General features: G+C 46.7%; 1 protein-coding gene and 1 pseudogene across 1 annotated transcript; one reads left to right on the forward strand and one right to left on the reverse strand.

Annotated features, from left to right (window-relative positions):
* Positions 1-10,793: 10,793 nt before the first annotated feature.
* On the reverse strand, positions 10,794-21,660 carry NAGA (alpha-N-acetylgalactosaminidase). Its single transcript, XM_066358561.1, is given in 11 exon segments — positions 10,794-11,442; positions 11,900-12,043; positions 13,667-13,789; positions 13,791-13,865; positions 15,904-16,065; positions 16,803-16,897; positions 17,211-17,388; positions 19,438-19,609; positions 20,134-20,269; positions 21,106-21,197; positions 21,577-21,660. Coding segments are annotated over 10 exon segments (1,236 nt in total). The 5' UTR covers positions 21,122-21,197; positions 21,577-21,660; the 3' UTR covers positions 10,794-11,307.
* LOC136387306 (non-histone chromosomal protein HMG-17 pseudogene) lies at positions 17,656-18,170 on the forward strand (annotated as a pseudogene).
* Positions 21,661-23,984: the final 2,324 nt, after the last annotated feature.

Raw genomic sequence — 23,984 nt, forward strand, 5'->3', positions numbered from 1 at the left:
AGGGACTATCAGAGTGGACTAAAAAAATAAGACCCAACTATATATTGTCTGTATGAAACCTACTCTAAACATAAAGCACATATGATTTAAAAGGAAAGTGATAGAAAAAGTTCTGGGGGGGCTTGGCTGCACAACAGTGAATATACTGAACTTTGCTGAACTGTACACTTAAAAATGGTTAAGATGGTAAATTTTATGTGTACCAGTTTTTTTTATTTAAAAATTTTTTTTCCGTTGTGGCACTTTAGTTGTTCATTGATTGCTTTCTCATATGTGCCTTGACTGTGGGTCTACAGCAGACCAAGTAACCCCTTGCTCAAGCCAGCAACCTTGGGTTCAAGCTGGTGAGCTTTGCTCAAACCAGATGAACCCGTGCCCTAGCTGGTCTCGAACCTGGGCCCTTCGCATCCCACTCTGATGCTCTATCCACTGTGCCACTGCCTGGTCAGGCTGTACCTGTTTTGTTTTGTTTTTTAAAAGGAAAAGAGTAAAGGGATGGAGAAAGATATTTTGCTAACACAAATGAAAGCCTAGTAACTGTATTAATTTTAAACAAAGCTGACTTCAGAGTAAAGAAAATTACCAGGGCGATATGGGGGCATTATATAATGATTAAAGGGCTAATTCTCAAAGAAGACATAGCAATTCTTTTTTTTTTTGTATTTTTCTGAAGCTGGAAACAGGGAGGCAGTCAGACAGACTCCCGCATGTGCCCGACTGGGATCCACCCGGCATGCCCACCAGGGGGTGATGCTCTGCCCATCTGTTGCAACCAGAGCCATTCTAGCACCTGAGGCAGAGGCCACAGAGCCATCTTCAGCGCCCGGGCCAACTTTGCTCCAATGGAGCCTTGGCTGCAGGAGGGGAAGAGAGAAACAGAGAGGAAGGAGAGAGGGAGGGGTGGAGAAGCAGATGGGCGCTTCTCTTGTGTGCCCTGGCTGGGACTCGAACCCGCGACTCCTGCATGCCAGGCCGACGCTCTACCACTGAGCCAACCGGCCAGGGCCGACATAGCAATTCTTAATGCTTATGAACCTAACAACAGAGAACCAAAATATGTGAGACAGAAACAGAGAACTACAAGGAGAAATAGACACATCCAATATTAGAGTTGGAGAATTCAACACCTGCTCTATCTGTAATTGTTGTAATATTATAACGTTATTTTGCATTTTACTAGGAGACTGGAAAAAGAAGGAAGTAGAACAAGAGTCCTTAACAGGAATTCAGCATCTACTCTGATATGCATAGTCACCAACAGTGACAGGAGCATATCCATTCCTGTTGACACTGATCCATCCTTCTTCATTCCTCCTCTTGGGCATCTCAGGGGCTGGAAGATGCACACTTCTGGATTGGATTCCCTTTTTCTGTGTGTATATTGCTGCATTCCTGAGGAATGCTGTTGTCCTTTTTTGTGATCCTGAACATATTCTCTGTGAACCCATGTCCTCTTTTCTAGCCATGTTGGACTTGATTGACCTGGGTTTGTCCACGGCCACTATACCTAAAATGCTGGGCATCTTCTGGTTCACTCTTAGGTATGTGTGTGTGTGTGTGTGTGTATTTATATTATATTATATTATTATATATGATAAATATATATATTACATATATAAATAAATATATATATTTTTAATTGTAGTAAAAATCACAACATAAATTTTATTTCTTAACAATTTTTTTTTTTTTTTTTTTTTTTTTTTACAGAGGCAGAGATAGACAGGGACAGACAGACAGGAACGGAGAGAGATGAGAAGCATCAACCAACAGTTTCTCTTTGCACGTTGCGACTTCTTAGTTGTTCATTGATTGCTTTCTCACATATGCCTTGACCGTGGGCCTTCAGCAGACCAAGTAACCCCCTGCTGGAGCCAGCGACCTTGGGTCCAAGCTGGTGAGCTCTTTGCTCATGCCAGATGAGCCCGCGCTCAAGCCGGCGACCTCGGGGTCTCGAACCTGGGTCCTTCCACATCCCAGTCCGATGCTCTATCCACTGCGCCATCACCTGGTCAGGCTTTATTTCTTAACTATTAAATTTTTTTTAATTTATTGATTTTGGCGAGAAAGGAAGAGAGAGAGGGGGAGGGAGATAGACAGGAACATCAAGCTATTCCTGTATGTTCCCTGACTGGGGATCAAACCAGCACCTCTACACTTTGGGATAGTGCTCTAACCCAGTGGTCCCCAACCCCCGGGCCACGGACCGTTAGTGGTCCGTGGGCCATTTGGTACTGGTCCGCAGAGAAAGAATAAATAACTTACATTATTTCTGTTTTATTTATATTTAAGTCTGAATGATGTTTTATTTAAAAAAAATGACCAGATTCCCTCTGTTACATCCATCTAAGACTCACTCTTGACACTTGTCTCGTAAGTTCGACAATTATATTTAAAAATACCACAGTTTTTACGCTGGTCGCATAATTTTATTTTGTGCATTTATCCATCCCACCCTAAAGGCCGGTCCGTGAAAATATTTTCTGACATTAAACCGGTCCGTGGCCCAAAAAATGTTGGGGACCACTGCTCTAACCAACCAAGCTATCTGGCCAGGGTGTAACCATTTTTAAGTGTGTACTTCAGTAGTGTTAGCTACACAGGTTTTCCCCACTATATGAAAGTAGAGCATTCTCATGAAACCTTTTGTAAGCCAAAATTGCATAAAGCAAAGAGTATCCCCTGCTTTCTGAAAGTTTGCATTATGCCACTTTGCTTTTATGAAACAACTATATTATTATGGTAATAGCTTTTTCATAAAAGTGAAAATCCTGTTAGGATTGCTTTTGGTTAGTGAAAAAGGGATACTAATGTAGCTTTTTTTTTTAATTTATAAAAACGAAGTGGAGTTATGAAAACTGAAAGATGCCTGTACTCACTGTTGTGCAGAGAATCTCTAAAACTGTTTCATTTTGTAAGACTAAAACTTAGTAACCATTAAACAACTCATTTCTCCTTCCCCACCTCCCTGGTAACCTGTTTGACTAATATATAAGTGAAATCATATAGTATTTGTTTTTTTGTGACTGGCTTATTTCACTTAGCATAATATTTTCAAGATTCATCCCTGTTGTAGCATGTGACTGCACTTTTTTTTTGAAAGCTAATGTTCCCTTGTATGAATATAGCTCATTTTCTTTGTCCATTCATCCATGAGTGGACTTTTGGGTTGTTTACACATCTTGGCTATTGTGAATAGGTGTGGATAGGTGTGAGGGATTTTTTTAACAGTCTTATTGGTATATAACTCACATATCATATATAGTCCACCCATTTTAATGTGCATAATTCAGTGATTTTTAGTATATTCATTGATATGTCCATCACTCCAGTCAATTGAGGAACATTTTCATCAGATCAGAAAGAAATTTTGTACCTTTTAGCTGCCACTCCCTATACTCTCATCTTCCCGACCAGCCCTCAACAATCACTAATCCGTCTCTGTATAGATTTTCCTATCCTGGACTTTCATATGCATGGAATCATGTAATAAGTGGTCTTTGAGACTGGCTTCTTTCCCTTAGCATAATGTTTTCAAGGTTAATCTATGTAGCATGTCAATATTTTACTCCATTTTGTAGCTGAATAATATTCTATTGTGTGATCAACCGTAATTTGTTTATTCATTCATCAGTTGGTGGGCTTTTGGATTGTTTTCCCTTTTTGGCTGTCATAAATAGTGCTGCTATAAACATTTGTTTGTAAAGTTTTGTGTGGATATGGGTTTTCATTTCTTTTGGGGTGTATACCTAGACATGGAATTACTGTGTCATATGGTAACTGTTTAATCACTTGAAGACTTGCCGGACTGTCTTCCACAGTATAACTTGTAGCTGTACCAGTTTTACATCCCTACCAGTAGTGTATGAGGGTTCCAGTCCACAGCCTCGCCGACACTTATCACCTTGCATTTTTAGCCCAGCCACCCTTTTAGGTGTGGAGTGGTAGGTCAGTGTTTTATTTGCATTTCTCTTATGGTTAGTGATGTTGAGCATTGGTCATTTGTATGTCTTCCTTGGAAAAATATCTATGCAGATTCTTTGCCCACTTTTTAAAAAAGGTTTTTAAATTTAATTTTTAGAGAGAGAAACATTGGTTTGTTGTTTCACTTATTTATGCATTCATTGGTTGATTCTTGCATGTGCCCTGGTTGGGAATCGAACCCACAATCTTAGCATATTGGGAAACCACTCTAGCCAACTGAGCTACCCAGCTAGGGCCTTCTTTGCCCACATATAATTGGGCTATTTTTATTATTGAGTTTTAAGAGTTTTATATATTTTAAATAGAAGTCCTGTATCAGAAATGTGAATGCAGATATTTTCTTCCATTGTGTGAGTTGTCTTTTTTTATTATAGGCAAATTATAGCTATAAATTTCCCTTGATTACTTCTTTCACTCCTAAGTTTTGATATGTTGCATTTTAGTATGTTGTATATTCATTTTCATTAATCTTAAAGTATTTTCTCTTGTATGTCATGAGTTGCTTCTGTCTTCCTCTTTTCAAAATTCTCCATTTGTCTTTTGAGAGTTTGGATATGATAAATCTAGGTATGGATCTTTTTTGAGTTTATCCAACTAGGAGCTTGTTGACTTTGGATGTGTAGATTAATATTTGTCATCTTATATGGGAAGTTTTGAGCCATTTTAAAAAATTGATTGCTTTTAGAGAGACAGGGGAAGAGAGAGAAATTGAGAGAAAGAAGTATTCATTTGTTGTTCCACTTATTTATTCATTCATTGGTTGCTTCCTGTATGGGCCTTGACCTGGGATCAAACCTACAACCTAGTCATTTTGTGACGACACTCTTAACTGACTGAGCTAATCTACCGGGCCAAGCCATTATTTTTTCAAATATTTTTTCTGCCTTTTTTTAAAAAAATATATGTATGTAGGTATGTTACATGCGTTTTATAAGTCTCTGAGCCTCGTTTATTTTTCTTCATTTTTCTGTTCCTCAGATAGATTAATTTCAATGGACCTATCTTCAGGTTTGTTGACTTCCTTTTGCTTGGTCATGTCTACTGATCCATTGAGCCCCTCTAGAGAAATGTTTATCTCAGTATTATACAGTGTGGCAGAAAGTCATGGTGCACTTTTGACCGGTCACAGGAAAGCAAAAGAAGATGATAGAAATGTGAAATCTGTACCAAATAAAAGGAAAACTCTCCCAGTTTCATACCTATTCAGTGCAGTTCGATGTGGGCTCATGCACAGATTTTTTAGGGCTCCTTAGGTAGCTATCCTGTATAGCCTCTACAGCAGGGGTCCCCAAACTTTTTACACAGGGGGCCAGTTCACTGGCCCTCAGACCGTTGGAGGGCCGGACTAAAAAAACTATGAAAATCTCTATGCACACCGCACACATCTTATTTTAAAGTAAAAAAACAAAACAGGAACAAATACAATATTTAAAATAAAGAACAAGTAAATTTTAATCAACAAACTTACCAACATTTCAATGGGAACTATGGGCTTGCTTTTGGCTAATCAGATAGTCAATGTCCGGTTCCATTATTTGTCACTGCTAGCCGCAACAAATGATGCAAGTGTTCATTGGTTAGTCTAGATCGGGTTGGACATTTTAAAATTTTTATCCTAGAAAATGTCTGTTCGCAGACATAAGTGCTGCCAAAAATTGTTGACATTTTAAGAGCATGGTTCCTGATATTAGGATATGTCTCTGATGAGAGAGAGGCATAGAAATTAGGCAAGTTGTTTGACTTGAATGCGTCTTTCAGAGAGTCACAATTCTGCAGTTCAGCCAGTTCCATTTGGTAAATTGAATCCACATTTTCAATGTCAATAGAAAATGGGTTACGGAAAAGCTGAGTGTCCTGTTCATGGAGATGAAGCTCTTTAAATCTAAATTGGAACTCCTTTTGCAACTTTTCCAGTGAATCCACATATACTTCTTTTGGGAATGCAATCAAGGGTTTTTCTGCTAACAGATTTTGAGTTAAGGGGAGATGGCAGAAATTTTCCTCCTTCACTTGTTTAATAAGGAGGCCTAATTTTACTTCAAATGCTTTTACATGTGATTGCATATCACAGATGAGCTTCCCTTTTCCTTGAAGTTGCACATTGAAACTGTTGAGTAGCTCTGTTACATCTGTCAGAAAGGTGAGGTGCCATTTCCATTCTGCATCATTGAGCTCTGGTACTTCTTTGTTTTTTGAAAGCATAAAAGCTGTAATCTGTGGAAGTCATAGAAATGTCTCAAAACTCTCCCTTGACTCAGCCAACGGACTTCGGTGTAGTACAGAACATCTTCATAGGCCACATTTAGCTCAGACAGAAATTCCTGAAATTGCCTGTGGTTTAGTGCATTAGTTCTAATGAAGTTAACACAATTTTCATAACAGAGTCCCACTTCAGTGATTTACTACATAACGCTTGTTGGTGGATGAGGCAGTGTATGGCTATTGGATGAGAATGGTTAAGTTTGTCCATCTCTAGGTTAATGCAAGCAATTACTCCTTTCTTAGGCCCCAGCATACTAGGCGCACCATCAGTTGTCACACTGGATAGTTTAGCCCAGTCCAGCTCCAAATCCTTCACAGTTTGGGAAACCTTTTCATAGATATCCTCTCCCGTAGTTGTTCCTTTGATGCTTTGCAGTGCAGCAAGCTCTTCTGTGACTTCAAAATTGTCATTCATCCCACGAATAAAAATTAGAAGTCGTGCAGAATCACGAACATCATTGCTCTCATCGAGTGCCAAGGAAAAATAAGAAAGTTTTCTCGCAGAGTTTTGCAAATGCTGATGCAAATTGTCCCCCATTTCTTCAATCCTTCGTGTTATTGTAGATCCTGAAAGACTAACTGTACTAAGTAAGTCTGCCTTTTCTGGACACATCTCTTTGGCAACAGAAAGAAGGCACTCTTTAACAAATTGTCCCTCCACGAATGGTCTGCCAGCGCACTCTATTAGCTTGGCAACTTGAAAACTTGCTCGCAGTGATGAAATATTTAGCTGCTTCTGCTTCACAAAAGTATTTTGCTGAGTTATAAATGAATTTTTCAGTTTTAATATTTTATCTTTTCTCACATCTCCAACCAAACAATCATATTTATCTTTATGTTGAGTTTGATAGTGTCAACGCAAATTATACTCTTTGAACACAGACACTATATTCTGACATATCAAACACACAGCTCTTTCCTTGTACTGCATGAAAAAGTAATCATAAGTCCACTGTCCTTTGAATATCCTACACTCTGAGTCAATTTTTCTCTTTCTTGACGTCATTGTTTCCTAGGGATTCCAAATTGATAATAGTTAAATACCAATATATATATGCTCTCTGCCCCTCTATATAGGTCCCATGCTCTCTGCCCTTCATGTAGGTCCAGGCCTCTGCCTCCCATGTAGGTCCAGGTTTCTGCCCACAATGTTGGTCCATGCCCTCTGCCCCCCCATGTAGGTCCATGCCCTCTGCCCCCCATGTAGGTCCAGGTCTCTGCCTCCCATGTAGGTCCATGCCCTCTGCCCCTCATGTAGGTCCATGCCCTCTGCCCCCCATGTAGGTCCAGGTCTCTGCCCTCATGTAGATCCAGGTCTCTGCCTCCCATGTAGGTCCATGCCCTCTGCCCCTCATGTAGGTCCATGCCCTCTGCCCCCTATGTAGGTCCATGCCCTCTGTCCCCATATAGGTCCAGGTCTCTGCCCCCCCATGTAGATCCAGGTCTCTGCCTCCCATGTAGGTCCAGGTCTCTGCCCACAATGTAGGTCCATTTTTAAAATCCAATTAAAAAATAAATAAAAAATATACTTACCTAGTGTGGCAGCCGCTGCCGCGCTGTGGACCCGGTGCCTTGGTCTTCAGTCTGTCAGGCCTAGATACGCACGTCGCGCGCTACAACGTCGTGACGTGATCATCTAGGTAGGACAGTGAGCGCCGAGCGCAAGAGAGTTCCTGTATAGCGGCGGGCGCATTATTTCAATTGTAAGTGCCAGAGCGCTTACAATTGAAATGAATCAGGGAACCAGCTGAATCCCCATAAGTGCGACGGGGGCCGGGTAAAAGGCCGTCTTAGTTTGGGGACCCCTGCTCTACAGACTCGTCACTGACTGATGGCCTACCAGAATGGGGTTTCTCCACCAAACTGCTGGTTTCCTTCAACTGCTTATCCCGCCCAGTAATGTAATTCCTATGTGGTGGCGCTACGTTATACTGGGAGGGTTTTCCTTTTATTTGGTGCAGATTTCATATTTCTATCGTCTTTTGTTGCTTTCCTGTGACCAGTCAAAAGTGCACCATGACTTTACGGGCACACTGTACTTTTTAATTCTTGAATTTCTATTTGGTTGTTTTCTATAATTTCTATCTCTTTACTTATATTCTCTATTTGGAGAGACATCATTCTTATTCTTTTCTTTAGTTCTTTAGAATGGTTTCCTTTAGTTCTTTGAATGTTTTAAGCACTGATTTAAAATGTGATACTAGGGTAAGTTAAAACATTATAAAGCTTGCTGTTCTTACCAAGATTCTACTATCTTTCTTGATGGAATGCTCTCTGGGTTGCTGCAAGAGTTTGGTTAATTTCTAGAATTCTATGGAAGTTGATTCTGATAATGTATGGCACTTTGTTCATTGCTTTTATGGAAGAAACAAACTTCTGGTGGTTCTTACTGGACCATTTTTGTTGATCCCTCACTTGGATTTTGAGTCAAACTATAGAAAGATGCTTTTGAGGCAATTGGCAAAAACCAAACACAGACTAGTTATTAGATTATTAAAAATTTTATTTTGTTGGGTAGGAAAATTGTTTACGGTCATATATATTTTTAAAGACCCTATCTGTTAGAGATACATAGTGCTGTTCACAAGTTTCTTTGATTTTCTTTCTAATACTCCAGCTTATCTGCAAAAAAAGTATGTGTAGGAAGACAGAAATGAGCTGGGTGATGGGGGAAGAGAGAAATGAGCTGGGTGATGGGTACCTGAAGGTTTACTGTACCATTTTGTTTTTGTGTTTGAAAATTTCGATAAGTTTAAAAAGAGAAGGGGTAGTGTTGGGTCCAAACGAGGCTTCCTTGAACTGGGAAAAAATAATTGAGTCCATCACTGGCCTTGAAAGGGGATAAAAATGTTCTAGAACATTGGCACAGTATGTGTTGAGAGAATTAAGGCTCAGGAGAGACAATCAATCTGGCGCCCCTAGGATAAAAGGACAAATTATACAGCAAGTAAAGAAGTGTAACCATCTCTGGGTCTGGAAGGCAAAGGAATTGACTGGTTAAGTCCAGGCTGATTCCTGTCCCCACTCCCCAAGTCTATGATCTCAACCACTGTACTTGACCACATTCCAGGGTGGTGGGAAAGAGTTCCTTCCTGAGGTTGGCTAAAGAAGTATTCCTACCTGAGATCATTCCACTTGGCTTGAACAGCACTATGACAAAGACTCAGAGCATGAGTTATGCATAGAGTGACAGGCCTCCAGGGGCCAAGGCCTGGGATGAGGTAGGCTTCTATCCTCCTGAGTGACCAACAGCCATAAGACAAGAGCTGGGGAAAGGGAGCTTTCTCTGATGACTCTAGACTCAATCAGCAAAGCTCCAGTAATTGTAAATGATACTGTAAAATGTGTACTTTACACCAGGGGTCTCAAACTCAATTCAGCATGTGGGCCGCAGAGCAAGATCACAGCCGTTCGGCGGGCTGCACTAGGTCTACAAAAGGCAACTGTTACGCAACACTTTTCTCACTGCAGTTGAAAACAAAAAAAAATCAGTACAACAAGCACAATCGTACATGCAGTTTACTCAGTGTCACAAAACGACCAGAAACTGTAGTTTGCATCACAACTGCTGTTAACTAAGCTAATATCTAGCTAGGATGCTAGAGAAATGAAAAATACAAGTAGGCCCCTAGGCTTACTTAATTTTATCCAAAGTATTTTGAACTTTGTGGATTAGTCTGTGGGCCGCACAAAATTGTTCAGTGGGCCGCGAGTTTGAGACTCCTGCTTTACACCATACTCTAGATACAAGAACCTCGAACCCTAGGGAGGGGGTGTGTGAGATCCACCCAGAAGAGTTCCCACCTCACAGAGCACGACAGTGCAAGGCCTGGGGCACTGGTACTCCCACATTTGGAGCCAAGAAGAACCTACCTACCTGTTCTGCTACCAACTTTTCAGATGGGGACAGGAACCATCAGGGAAGACAGGTCCCCTATTCCCCTGTCTCAGCTAAAGGAAGAGGGCTTAGGACATAGGAACCAAAGGAAGGCAGTCAATATTCCATTCAAAAGAGGAGGAACAGAAAATATACTTTAAGACAAGAGTCCCTTGACTAGTCTTTGAACACAGCTGGGAGATTTGCATCTCCTCTGCAGCCAGGTTAGGAAAGGAGAAACTAGGGGAGGGGCCAGAGGGCACTGCAGCGCCAAGGACAAGCTATAGGGGCCCTGTGGGAGAAAGGCAGAGCTGACCTTCCTCACCTTCCCAGCCCCTGAGAGCCGCTAAATGAAGCCTTGTCAGGAAAGGGGGGATAAGCTGCAAGGTGCCTAAGACAATGCAGAGTTCCTTAGCTGATCATCCCCTTTCAGAGGGGCTGGTGAGAGTGGGGGGCATGGCCAGCAGAGCCTGGAACATATGAGTGCAGTGGGGAAGGTCTATGCAAGACAAACAGGGCTGGGACCATGCAGGTCATTGAAAAATGTGGGGCTAGAAGATGCCACACATCTTCCACGTGAGGTGAGATTTGCAACTAGCACCTTGTGTACTGCCGCCCAGAATCACCTAACTTGAAGGTGCCCATAGCTCCAGGTCCATGTTACAACTACTTGACTAAAGAACAGCTTTATTGGTGACCAGAGGGAGCTACAGTCACTCCCTTGCAGCGTCAGCCTGCAAGGCCTCCTCTGGGCAGGAAAGCCAACACACGATTCATGGAAGTTCCTGACAAGAGGTCAGATCTCCATTCCTTATTATAAGAAAAATCTCAAATCTTGATTTCAGAGTCAATAAAAGGTCAGAGGTCTGGAGTCCTGATGGGTATCAGTGCCCCTGCCTATGAGGATTCAGGAGGCTGGCCAAGTTGTTTAACATCTGTGGGGCTTTGTAGTCAAGGTAAGAGGTCAGGAAGGCCATGGGAAGGTGCCCAAGACAAGTTTCCAGGGAGTTTTACACTTGGGCAGCGTGTAGAGCCTGGCCCTGAGATTGCACTGTGGGTCTGGTGGGGTTGGTCCTTGAATGCACCCGGGTAGCAAAGAACCCCGTTTTCTGGCCCTTGGCATGCCAAGGTTCCATGGATTGGCTTCAGTGGTGCTGCTACAGCCTGTCACATGTCTGAGCTCCTCATTGCTGGGGTATCCCCAACCTGCTGACAGGATACAGGTACCACATCACCACTCCTGAAGGGTTGATGATCACTGTAAAGTTGGTTTCAGCCCGGAGGCCACTGATGACCGCACCGGTGTAGACATCCTGGGCCTGCAGTGGAGAGGAACATAACCAATGCCACCATAAGAAAGACTGAGGGCGCAGAAGCCTGGAGTTTGGCCTGTCTGTGCTGGGCCTCCAGTGCGCACTACAGAAGTAGGAGCCCTGTATCTCCTGTCACCTCTCCACTGGCACAGTCAACAGATGGCCCAACCGCAGGCAGTGGAGACAGTCCTAGTCCATAGAAAACCTGAACAGTGAGGGGAGGAGCATGGCCTCAGTGGGTGATGGGACTCATTTATACACAGCAATCCTGTTTGTGTAGTTTGAAGGTACCAGTGCAGAGAACAGCACCAGCCATGATCCTCAGCTCATGCAGTTGCTCCATGGGCACCCACCACAGGACCCAAGGCCCATGGTTCAGGGGAGGACATGTGTGAGTGAGGACCAACCCCAGCAATGCCCTCCCAGGGAAACAAAGAGTGCTCACTACCTGCAGGGCACTCACCTCATACAAGCTGGAGCTGGTGAAGGAGAGCTGGGCGAGGGAGGAGTGGAAGCGATAAGGCATATCTGTCCTGCGGCTGAAGAAGACTAAGGCATAGGCATCACTGGCCAGCGGCCGCAGGAACACCTCAATGTGGGATTTCTCCTGGACACAGAAGAGGGCTACTAGCTGAGGTTCCTGCTCAGGCAGGCCCTGAAGTCCCCTCCCTAGCCCTTCCCTGAGCCCTAGGTACCCCCCAGACCACAATTCCATGTCATGCAAAAGCTTGGGGACTGCAGCCCTCCAGCAACCCAACTTATCTAACTCTACTTTCCTTCCTTCCCTGACTCAGCAGACACTCCCCAACACTTAGTCTGTGCTAGGCCCCATGCCAGGACACAGAGACAATGCTTCAGGTGGTCCTGTCTCAGAGAGCTCATAGGATGATGGGAGGGACAGCTGTGGACAGCTGCTGCACTGGAGTGGAGGGCACTGGCCAGTGGGAGAGATGAGAGATGCACTCTGTCCTGAGCAGCCAGGAGTGTGAACCCTTATCCTTTATAAGGTCCCTGACATGGCAGGGATTAATTACCTCCTCTGGGCCTCTCTACAGGTATCTAGATTTGTTTTTTACTAGAGAAGGAAGGATTTGTGTAAAGCATACAGACTTTGGGATAACACTGTTGGAATCAAGTCCTATTGTACCATTCAGTGGTTTTCAACCTTTTTTTTTTTTTTTTGACAGTGACAGAAAGTCAGAGGGAAGGACAGACAGGGACAGACAGGAAGGGAGGGAAAGAGATGAAAAGCATGAATTCTTCGTTGCGGCATCTTAGTTGGTCGTTGATTGCTTGTTCATTGATTGCTTTCTCATATGTGCCTTGACCTGGGGGCTACAGCAGAGCAGGTGACCCCTTGCTCAAGCCAGTGACCCTGGGCTTCAAGCCAGCAACCTCTGGGCTCAAGCCAGCGACCACGGGGTCATGTCTATGATCCCACGCTCAAGCCACCAACCCCATGCTCAAGCTGGTGAGCCTGCGCTCAAGTCAGCAACCTTAGGATTTTGAACCTGGGTCTTCTGCATCCCAGTCTGATACTCTATCCACTGTGCACCGCCTGGTTAGGTGGCTTTCAACCTTTTTACACTTGGGGAATACTAAGGCAGAAATCACCCTGAGCATAATAAGCGAATTCGACTAAGATCAGTTGGGTCTATAATCTTCATATAACATCAGGGTGGTTAACTCTTTTGCAGATCAGCACAAAATTTCTGGTGGAGTGGTCTATAAACCCGCAATTGAAAAACTCTGGTACCATTTACCAATTGTGGGGCCTTGGGCTAAAACCTAGACTCTTCAAGTCTGTTTCCTCATTTGTGAAACACAGAAGGAGAATCTGCTTTCTGAGAAAGTGTATTTAAAATGCCCAGCACACAGTAAGTAATCAATAAATAGTAGACCTAATACAAGTAATAGCTGTATTCCTAGGTTCAAACAGCTAAACACTGTAGGGCAGCCCCAGTTCTCTACTGGACATCCTAGTTCTCTGCCAGGCATCTTATACTTCCAAATGGAGAACCCTCACTTTTCTCTGTGCACTTATGTGGTAACATCTACCTTCCCCAAATCCCATGAGCTGTCCTGCTCTGGCCTTGCTCTCCCCCAGGAATGTGGGGGACAGTTGGAGTAGCTCCCTGTAGTCTTCAACTGAATGCAACCAGCCTTGCAGCCTTGTTCTCAGGGGAGCCTAGTCCCTTAGCTTCCCTTTCTTCCCCTCATACCCCAGTACCTTGAGAATCCTGCGTCCCTGGATGCCTAAGGGATCCTGGTTGATTTTGATCATGAGTGGATTCTGCAGAATGTCCATGTTTTGGGCGGAAATGGTGCGCAGGTCTGTAGACATGAAGAGGGGGGGCCGCCAGCACTGTCCATAGGGCCATCTGAGCTCGGGCTTGCTCAAAGCTGAGGCCGAAGTTCCCGATGAGCAGCTATGAGCAGAGGAAAGGAGCAGTCAGCCCTGCCCTCTTCAGGGAGGAGGGCACAGGGACCAACCCCAAGCTTGAAGCTGAGGCAAGAGAAGACAGACATGGGAAGGACGGCCACATGTGGGAGCCTGGTTTGACAAACACCGGCAGTGTGGCCTCAGGATGAGTTGAGTCTCTTTCCATCTGAGCCTCAGCTTTTATTTCGCCAACGAATGGGGGTGCTGGTCATGTCACAGGTTATTCAAATGATCCAATGGGATGCTGTTGCCAAAAACATTTGTAAACTGAAACACACAAGTCAGGAAGCACACCCTGGGAGGCAGTGGTAGGAAATCAGAACCATAGCCAGACACAGTCCCTGCTCCTGCCAGTAGCCACGCACCAGCCCTAACCACAGCTGACTGGACCAACTGGACTCCTGACGGAGGGAAACCAAGCCAGAGGCGACACAAACGATTATTGTTTGCATAGTACTGTTATATACTTAGGAACATCAATTTAAGCACTGTATATGTGCCAAGCTGTGTCAGACATTTTATTTATTTATTTATTTTTTAATTTTATTTATTCATTTTAGAGAGGAGAGAGAGAGGGAGAGAGAGAGAGAGAGAGAGAGAGAGAGGAGAGAGAGACAGGGGGGAGGAGCTGGAAGCATCAACTCCCATATGTGCCTTGACCAGGCAAGCCCAGGGTTTCGAACCGGCGACCTCAGCATTTCCAGGTCGACGCTTTATCCACTGCGCCACCACAGGTCAGGCTGTGTCAGACATTTTAAAGGGTCATCCATTTCACCCTCAAAACAACCCTGCATTCATCATTTTCCAATTGACAAAACAGGCACAGAAAAATTAAGTTGCTGGCTCAAGGTACATGGGAGAGCTGGAGCTAGAACTCTAAGGGAGGCTGATTTCTGCTTCTCCAAGTGCTCTGTCATCTAGCCAAGTATTTGTATTATAATCATCACTGGTAGTAAATGCTTGACCAAGTGAAAAGATAGCTGTAAAACTATGACAAATTTTAAAAATGTTCAAATCACCAGGGCTACCAACGAGGCAGGTACAAGGGATGGGGGTTCTGCCTGCGGAGACGCTGCAGGAGGGTAGAGGGCATTGAATGAGGGTCAGAGGCAGCCTAGGTGAGGACAAACTAGAGAGGGAATGGCAAGAAAGTGTGGAATAGTCGTGTTTTTCACCCTGCAGAGGAATAATATCTCACACAGACCAAGTTCTCAAGTTTCAAGCATCAAAATTGCCTTGGGAGATTTTCAACAATGGACATTCCCGACCCTCCCCCAACATTCTTATCCAAAAGGTGGTGGTGGGGCCCTGGTAACAGAATTGTAAATAAGCTCCAAGGCAAGTCTAATGTAGCTGGTTCAAGGACACATTTCAGAGACATTGATCTAGAACAGGGGTCCCCAAACTTTTCACACAGGGGGCCAGTTCACTGTCCCTCAGACCGTTGAAGGGCCGGACCATAAAAAACAAACAAACTATGAACAAATCCCTATGCACACTGCACATATCTTATTTTAAAGTTAAAAAACAAAACGGGAACAAATACAATATTTAAAATAAAGAACAAGTAAATTTAAATCAACAAACTGACCAGTATTTCAATGGGAACTATGGGCCTGCCTTTGGCTAATGAGATGGTCAATGTCCAGTTCCATATTTGTCACTGCTAGCCGTAACAAGTGATATGACGTGCTTCTGGAGCCTTGATGCGTACATCCCGTATCACCGGAAGTAGTATTGTACGTGAGCAACGCCAAGCTTTGCGGCGCCGCCACATACAGTACTCCAGGAGCACAGGATGCGGATGCTCACTCTCACTGACCACCAATGAAAGAGGTGCCCCTTCCGGAAGTGCGGTGGGGGCCAGATAAATGGCCTCAGGGGGCCGCATGCAGCCCATAGGCCATAGTTTGGGGACCCCTGATCTAGAACCTGACTGTGTGACCAGTTAGAGGGCACAAGGCAGTGGGGAGCAGGTCCATCATGGATGGTGGGCCTTGGGACATCCCCCTCCATGTTGGTACCATGTCTGGGTCATTCCAGTGCCCAGGGCCTGCCACTGGCTGCAGTATGTCCTGATTCTCCACAAACCAGTCCAGGATGGACAGCACACTCCCCCAGGAGTCCTGGATGTCACCATAGTTGCGCCAGAGGTTGCAGGTGTCTGCCAGCAGACTGTAGTTCACCTGGATGGCAGGGGAGGCAGAATTCAGCACAAGTCATACCCTGCTTCCTGGAGACCTGCACAGGGGCTGGGGAGACTCAGCAGGAGACACCCAGGGTGGGGAAGGGGAAAGAGAACAGACTCTAGCTTGTTCAGGAGGAGAAAGAACTCAGAGAGAGTGGCCCTGCTCTGGGGCTGCCCAGGTTTCTGCTCCATGCATGCTGGTGCCAGAACCCTATCCTCCCTGCCCTCCCATGCCAGCTGGGGTCAAGCCCAGGATATGGGCACAAGCTGGTATACCAACAACATACCTACTGCACACCCACTTTGTGTTCTCGCAGTGAGTCCCACCCTCTGCCAGCATTCACCCTCAGGTATACAAGTGTGATCGCATCCTTTCTAGAGTCCTTGGTGCCAAAGGGCCCTTGGTGAGGTGCCTACAAGGACCTTCAGAGGCTCCGCCCCATCAGCCAATCCTCACCAGCCTTCTGGATCTCCTAGCCCACTCAGTACAATCCAGATTCTAACCACTTAATGTGTTGGCACGTCACATGTGGTTCCCATGCCTTCAGCCCACCTAACAAATGCCTCCTCTAAGACCCTAGGCTAGCTGAGGTCCCAGAGGGACCCTAGGGACCCTCTCTTTAGAGCTACAAATCATCACATGGGCAACTATGGTGACAGCAGCCATGACTCTGCACAAGAGGTGAGGAGATAGGTGTGGGGAGCATTGCCAGATAGGCACACAGAATGGCTTACCTTGGGGGGAAGGCCCCCTTCATAGGCTGGCCAGCTGCAGGAGAAGGCAATGGGGTGGCCTGTGGCATTCAGGGCAGCAGCCATCATGGGGTACCCTGGAGAAGTCCAACCCCCATATTTTAGGACTGAGCACGTACAGGAGGCAATCTGGGGCCTCAGCCCAAATCTTCTCCCATCAAATGTGAGGAAACTAAGGCTCGACAGAGGGCTTCTCCCTGTGCCAGAGATGTGCCAACCCATCTTTTGGGAGCCTGGGAACCAAGGCCCCCTATCCCCTGGGTAAGGGGAATTGGGAAACACTACTTCCTAGGGGCCATATAGATAAACTCAGCCAAGTGGGCACAGGTGCATCTTCTATGGCCATCTCCTTCTGCCTACCCGCTGCCCCCAGCCAGCCGTGTGACTCACCCTTGGCCCGTTCCTCTGGGGTCGAAAAGCAGCCATCCAGCTTCAGCATGTCCACCTTCCAGTTGGCAAAGGTTTGAGCATCCTGGACCACCTTGTCTAGTGTGGTGCCTGGGTAACCCATGCAGGTGAAGTTGCCCATGTCCTCATAGATGCCCAGCTTCAGGCCCAGGGAGTGAGCCTGTGGAGAAGCCAGGGACAGAGTGGGCTCAGGCAGGACCCTCAGAGAGCCGCCTCACAGGCACATATGATCAGGTCCCATAAAACCTTCAATTGTGACCAAAGGAAAGGGTCTCTGCTTGATGGCCTGGCCTCTGCCAACCATGGTCCTTCTCCTTCCACAAACACACACACACCTCCTAGGCCTATGCTTCTGCCATCCCCTCTGCCTTAAATGCCACCTCTCTGGTATCAGTTCAAGAATTGCCTCCTCGAGCAGGGTGAAGAGGTGAAAACGACCCCCGGACCGACCAAAGCCCACGCGCTGCTGCATCCCAGCATCCAGCCTGTACATCTTGCCACTGTCGCCATCATGCCCAAGAGAAAGGCTGAAGGGGATGCTGAGGGAGATAAAGCCAAGGTGAAGGATGAACCACAGAGAAGATCCACCAGATTATCAGCTAGGTCTGTTCCTCCAAAGCCAGAGCCCAAGCCTAAAAAGGCCCCTGCAGAGAAGGGAGAGAAGGTACCCAAAGGGAAAAAGGAGGAAGCTGATGCTGGCAAGGATGGGAACAACCCTGCAGAAAATGGAGATGCCAGAACAGACCAGGCACAGAAAGCTGAAAGTGCTGGAGATGCCAATGAAGTGTGTGCATTCTTGATAACTGTGTATTTCTGGTGACTGTACAGTTTGAAATACTATTTTTTATCAAGTTTTATAAAAATGCAGAATTTTGGGTTTTTTTTTAAAGCTGTTAGCACATAGAACACTTCATTGTTGTTTTCTGGGGGGAAGGACATACAGTACTAATAGAATGTCTCCAAAGCTGGAGTGATGTGGGAAAAAAACACCTTTCCCTTCTAGTTTTTTTTTTCTTTCTAAAGTTGGAAACGGGGAGGCAGTCAGACAGACTCCCCATGCGCCCAACCAGGATCACCCGGCATGCCCACCAGGGGGCGATGCTCCGCCCATCTGGGGCGTTGCTTTGTTGCAACCAGAGCCATTCTAGCGCCTGAGGCAGAGGCCATAGAGCCATCCTCAGCTCCTGGGCCAACTTTGCTCCATTGGAGCCTTGGCTGTGGGAGGGGAAGAGAGAGACAGAGAGGAAGGAGAGGAGGAGGGGTGGAGAAGCAGATGGGTGCTTCTCCTGTGTGCCTTGGCCGGGAATCGAACCTGGGACTCCTGCACGCCAGGCCAATGCTCTACCACTGAGCCAACCGGCCAGGGCCCCCTTCTAGTTTTGATAGACTTCCTCTTGGTTCCTGGAAAGAGGGATCCCTTGATGTTGACACGCATTAGCCAGCTTGGCACAAACACCTTGTGGTGTGGAAAAGTTAATTTGTTTGTGTCCTTTTCTTACTCTCCACTTTAAGCATAGACTTGACTCCCGTAAGCCCAGAGACCTGTTGGGACCTGCCCCCCCCCCCAAATTGGTTACCAGTATGTCGGGCAATCTGGTCTTTCTAGTGTCACCATTGAGATGGCATCCCTCAAAAGAGCAGCAGTTCCTTTTTTAGATTGTGGATCTACAGATTGATAATTCTACCATTTTCATTTCATTTCCTGAAAGTCAGAGTCAGCTTGTGAAAAGTTGTTTAAAACATGTATAATGTGAAACGTCAACCTTCACTCTAAACTTTCCCTGTTCAGAGCATCAAATGAAGACTTCATTGGGTTTTATAGTGACTTTCTGGTTTTGGGTAGTCCATTGCAGAAGGGAGTTTGAAAGTTGTATACTGTTAATGATTGTCTGCCCATGTCCTGCCTGAAATACCATGATTATTTATGAAAAGTATCTTTAATAAAGCTAGATATAGTTTGGGGGAAAAAAAAAAAAGAATTGCCTCCTCTTCTAGAGATCCTTCCTGAAATCCCAGGCTGGAGCAGATGCTCTTTCTGGCTCTCACCCACCACCGTGGGCCAAAAGTAGCTGTTTATTTATGTTTCTCCCACCAGACTGAGTTTGTAAGCAGGGATTGTGGAAATGGAGCCCTAACCAGGCTGGGGGGAGGGGGGAGGGGAGAGTGATCTGGCCCTCAGGCCAAGGGACAGGGCTGTGGTGGGGCTCACATAGTCAACCAGGAAGGCAATGCCATTGGGGAAGCGCTTGGAATCAGCCACCAGGTAGCCTTTGTCATCTCGCCCACCAATCCAGCAGTCATCAATGTTAAGGTATGTGTAGCCCAGGTCCCGCCATCCGTCCTGTGCCAGCCGGTCAGCCATATCCATGAAGAGCCGCTCACTGGTGAGAGGGGTAGGGGATGGAGCAGCTTAGTGGCCTAGCATGTTCCTCATCCTTGGCACCTTCCTCAGAGCTTTTCAGATGTTCTGTGTGTGAATCTAGGCTATAAACACCCTGGCCTGACTAAGCCAGGTAACAACTGTAAATAATAGGAATTGTGTCATGAGCCCTCAGCAAGGTGAAGTTAAAAGGAAAGAAGGTCTGGTCCCCAAGCCAAGGGTCAGGACTAAGCCAGGGGAAGCACTATGAGGTCTGGCCTGACCTTAACAGTTACCTCCTTTTGATTATCTCAGGGAGTGGGTCCACTACAAGGTACCTGCCCCACAGGCCTGCTAGGCCCCACAGAGGCCCCAAGCATGTCACAAGGTTGTCAGATGTCCCAAAGGTCACCTCTGGCTACCGTATCTCAAATGAGGGCTGGTGGACTCTGATCCACTCCTCTTTTCTTTCTGACCTTCTCTGCCCTGCCCACTCACTCTACAGGGCCTTGGGCAAGCATGTCAGGGGGTGCAGACTTTACTCACCTGATGCAGTTTTTTGGATCCTCATCACAGTCAATGTTACAGCGGAAGCGTTCCCAGGCCAGCCAGCCCATGGGTGGCTTCCGCAGGAGCCCATTCTCCAGCACCAGCACCTGGTCCACTAGGGCCAGCAAGAGCACTGTAGGAGGGTTGGAGGATGACTATGAGTGGCTCCCATGGCCCCAGCCCTCACTGCACTCCCTGCACATGCTGCTCAACCCTGCAGAGGCTCCCAGCCTGCACATTAGAGAAGCAACTCCTGGGCTTAAGGTGAAATTGGATCTTTCTGCAATGCTGGCTTCTGCATGCAGTGGGTGGACGGCTGGTGCCTGGAGTAGGGCAATGCGTTAATGCCCGTTTGGGACCTGGGTCCCACTTGCTGTTGCCATAGCATTGCTAAAATAAGCAAAAACTAATAGCTGAGGTTATATCCTTTCTATTCCCAGACCAGATCCAACATGCAGAACTTGAAGGTACACTGTTGCCAGACTCCAAGTCTCCTGAGTCCCATCCAGGATCTTTGCTCTCTACCACAAACCCCCAAGGGACCTCAGGTGGGCTAAAGAGTTCAGCCAGGTGGGACCTGCACCCAGTCAGCTCACCTGGGTGAGCCTTTTTCCTCTTGGGCCTCAGTTTCCTTATCTGTAAGATGGAGTTAATACAGTAACTTATCTGTACTGACTTTACAGGGCTGTTCTAAGCACATGTTGATAGCACATTGGATAGGCCCTCTGCACTTAGCAAAGGGGGATGAGAAAGAGATCTCTTTAGAGGCAAGTGATTTCTAGGTGGGAAGCATTTCTTTCTCGTTTCCTTTTTTTCCTGCCCAGCTCCAAGAATAAGAGGAACATGGCTACCCACATACCCACATCAGGGGAGGAGGCCCAGACACCAGAGGACTGGACTTCCCCAGGTAGCCCACAACCCCAACTGGTCACCTACCCTCCCAAAGCCACCCCTTCCCATATAGATTACCTGTCTTCCATAACATGGCTCTGGACTCAGTGTCTCAGGACCTGACCAGATCTGCTCGGCTTTTACCAGCTTTATATATTGGGCTTTGGAAGCTAAGAAACGTTAGAAAAGCAGTGGAGTCACTACTGCCCGGCTAGCCTGCCGTCTCCAGCGCTGGGCGCGGATCCCCAAGCCGCCCTCACAATCCCCACTCCCTACTCCCTCCCCCAGCCATCGCTTCCCTACTTCCTTCAGAAATGATAAACAAAGTGTCTTGGCTTGAGCTCGCCCCTTTTACGGTGCTGGGTCCCCCGGGAGACCAAGGGCGGCCTTACCCCGTGCCGGGGCAAAAGAGGCAGCACCGGCTTCAGGACGCCCAGGAAGACGGAGGCCGAGACCAGGCTACCGGGTCTCCTCTGCCGCCAAAGGTAGCAGGCCCAGCGCGGGATTCCCCCCACCCCCACTTCAGAGTGCCCCGCCAGCAGCAGTAACCTACGGACTCCCTCCGCCCCGCCGCCGCTTTTTCCCGACAGAGCTGCGAACCGCTCGCTGCAGTCATCAAGTTCTCCTACCGCGTTCTAGAAGGGCGGAGCCTCATAGAGTGTCAACCTTTCCCCTTGGAGCCTATCAGAATCCCCCTAGTAACGTCGTGGCCCGCCCTCTATGGGCCAGACGCTTTCTCCACTGCTCCAAAGCTCCGCCCCCGCTCTTGGGCTCATTTGTGCGCAGCGGACTTAGGTACCTAGGGTGCAGCCTGCCCTAGCTCCCCGGAGGCTAAGTCCCTGTGGGCAAGGATAGTGTCTGGGACGTTGTAGACACGCAATAAATAGTTGTTGCGTGAATACCTGCTAAGGGCTTTGTTAAGAGGAAATGAGAGGATGCCCTGAATCGTGATCCCTAGTAAGCCTCTCAAAACTGGTAGCCAAAGGTGAGTAGGCTTGGGGAGGAGAATGGGTGGGGGAAAGCAAGCGTGGTGGAGGGCACAGCTCATGCAAAGCCAGGAGGCTCTCCTTTTCTACCTGACACTGTGGCCACCCATTATGCTAGCCCAGGTACTCTGCATATTTCTTCACAATTTGATTCGTCAAAATATAATTGATCAACCACTAGAGCCAAACACTTCATTCTTGGCACCTTCGCTGGATAATCACAGGCATCTCAAACATAACGGGCCTTAAACCAAACACCTGCCACTTTCCATATCTCAGGTAAGGGAACTGTCCGTTTAGGTGCTCAAGTCAAAAGCTTGGAGTCCTCCTTGTCTCCTCTTTCCCTCCCTATATTCAGTCTCTTGGCAGACCCCACGCTCTATGCCTTCAGAATGCATTCTGAATCTGGACACCTCACTTCTCTCCCAGCCCCATTACATCTCGCCTGGGTTGGTGCAGCAGCTTACATTTCATCCACATTTATCCTGTCCACAGCAGCCTGACTAATCCTGATGTCTGTTCATCTCAGTCTGAATAACAGCCCTCACAGATTTACAAAGCCCCACCCACACATTCTGACCCCATCTCCTACTGCTCTTCCTCTTCCCCCCACCCCCCACCTCCACCCCGTGGCCCAGCCCTACTGGCTTCCTTGTAGTTCCTCAAACAGAACAGGCCTCAGAGCCATTGCACTAACTGCTTCCTCTGGGTGGAATGCTCTTCCTCCAGATAGTAGCATGACAGGCTCCATCATTTCCTTCAAGTATGTCTTAGTGAAGCCTACCTTGATGATCCTATTTAAAATTCAACCTCCCACTCCCACGATTCCCAATCTCCCTTACCCTGCTCTGTATTTCCCACACTTTGTAGTACCTCCTAACACATTTATTTATTTATTTTTAATTTTATTTATTCATTTTAGAGAGGAGAGAGAAAGGAAGAGAGAGAGACAGAGAAGGAGAGAGAGAGAGAGAGAAGGTGGGGAGGAGCTGGAAGCATCAACTCCCGTATGTGCCTTGACCAGGCAAGCCCAGGGTTTCGAACCAGCTACCTCAGCATTTCCAGGTCGACGCTTTATCCACTGCGCCACCAGAGGTCAGGCCTAACACATTTATTGTGGTTAATTTTTTGTGTGTGTGTGTGTGGTTAATATTTTTAATTGAATAAAATTTAGTGAGGGAGACAGATAATACATGGGAAATACAAGCATGAGTGTAGGCAAGTTTCTATAGTGGTTAGCACTATTATGAAAATACAACCCAGAGATGTGATAGATTTGATGAAAGATGAAAGGGTTCCAAACAGGCCTCCCCAAGATATGATACTTTGTTTTTGTTTGTGAAAGAGAGAGGGGGGTGGAGAGGAGAAGCATCAACTTGTCATCACAGCACTTCAGTTGTTTTCATATGTGCCTTGACCCAGGGGGTGGGGGGGGGGGGCGGGCTCCAGCCGAGTCAGTGACCCTTTGCTCAAGTCAGCGACCTTGGGCTCAAACCAGTGAGCTTGGACTTCAAGCTAGCAACTTTAGGGCTCAAGCCAGCGACCATGGGTTCTTGTCTATGATCCCAGGCTCAAGCCAACAACCCCGTGCTCAAGGTGGTGAGCCTGTGCTCAAGCTGGCGACCTCGGAGTTTGGAACCTGGGTCATCAGCATCCCAAGTTGATTCCCTAACCACTGTGCCACCGCTGGTCAGGCAAGATATGCTACTTTAGCATGTGAATTATTTTGAGCTAAAAGCAATGGAGACTCTGTGGGCTCAGGAGAAACTTCTGAGTTTCCCACAACTACCTAGAAGAATTTAAGTAGGGGACTTGCCAGAGTTATTACCAGAGATAATGTTTTATGGCCTATCTATAATATGTCAGGTCAAACATCAAATTACCAAACACCTGGGCCCTGGCTGGTTGGCTCAGTGGTAGAGCGTCGGCCTGGCGTGCGGGAGTCCCGGGTTCGATTCCCGGCCAGGGTAC

This window comes from Saccopteryx leptura, chromosome 1 (genome assembly GCF_036850995.1).
Source record: "Saccopteryx leptura isolate mSacLep1 chromosome 1, mSacLep1_pri_phased_curated, whole genome shotgun sequence".
NCBI classification, from domain to species: domain Eukaryota; kingdom Metazoa; phylum Chordata; class Mammalia; order Chiroptera; family Emballonuridae; genus Saccopteryx; species Saccopteryx leptura.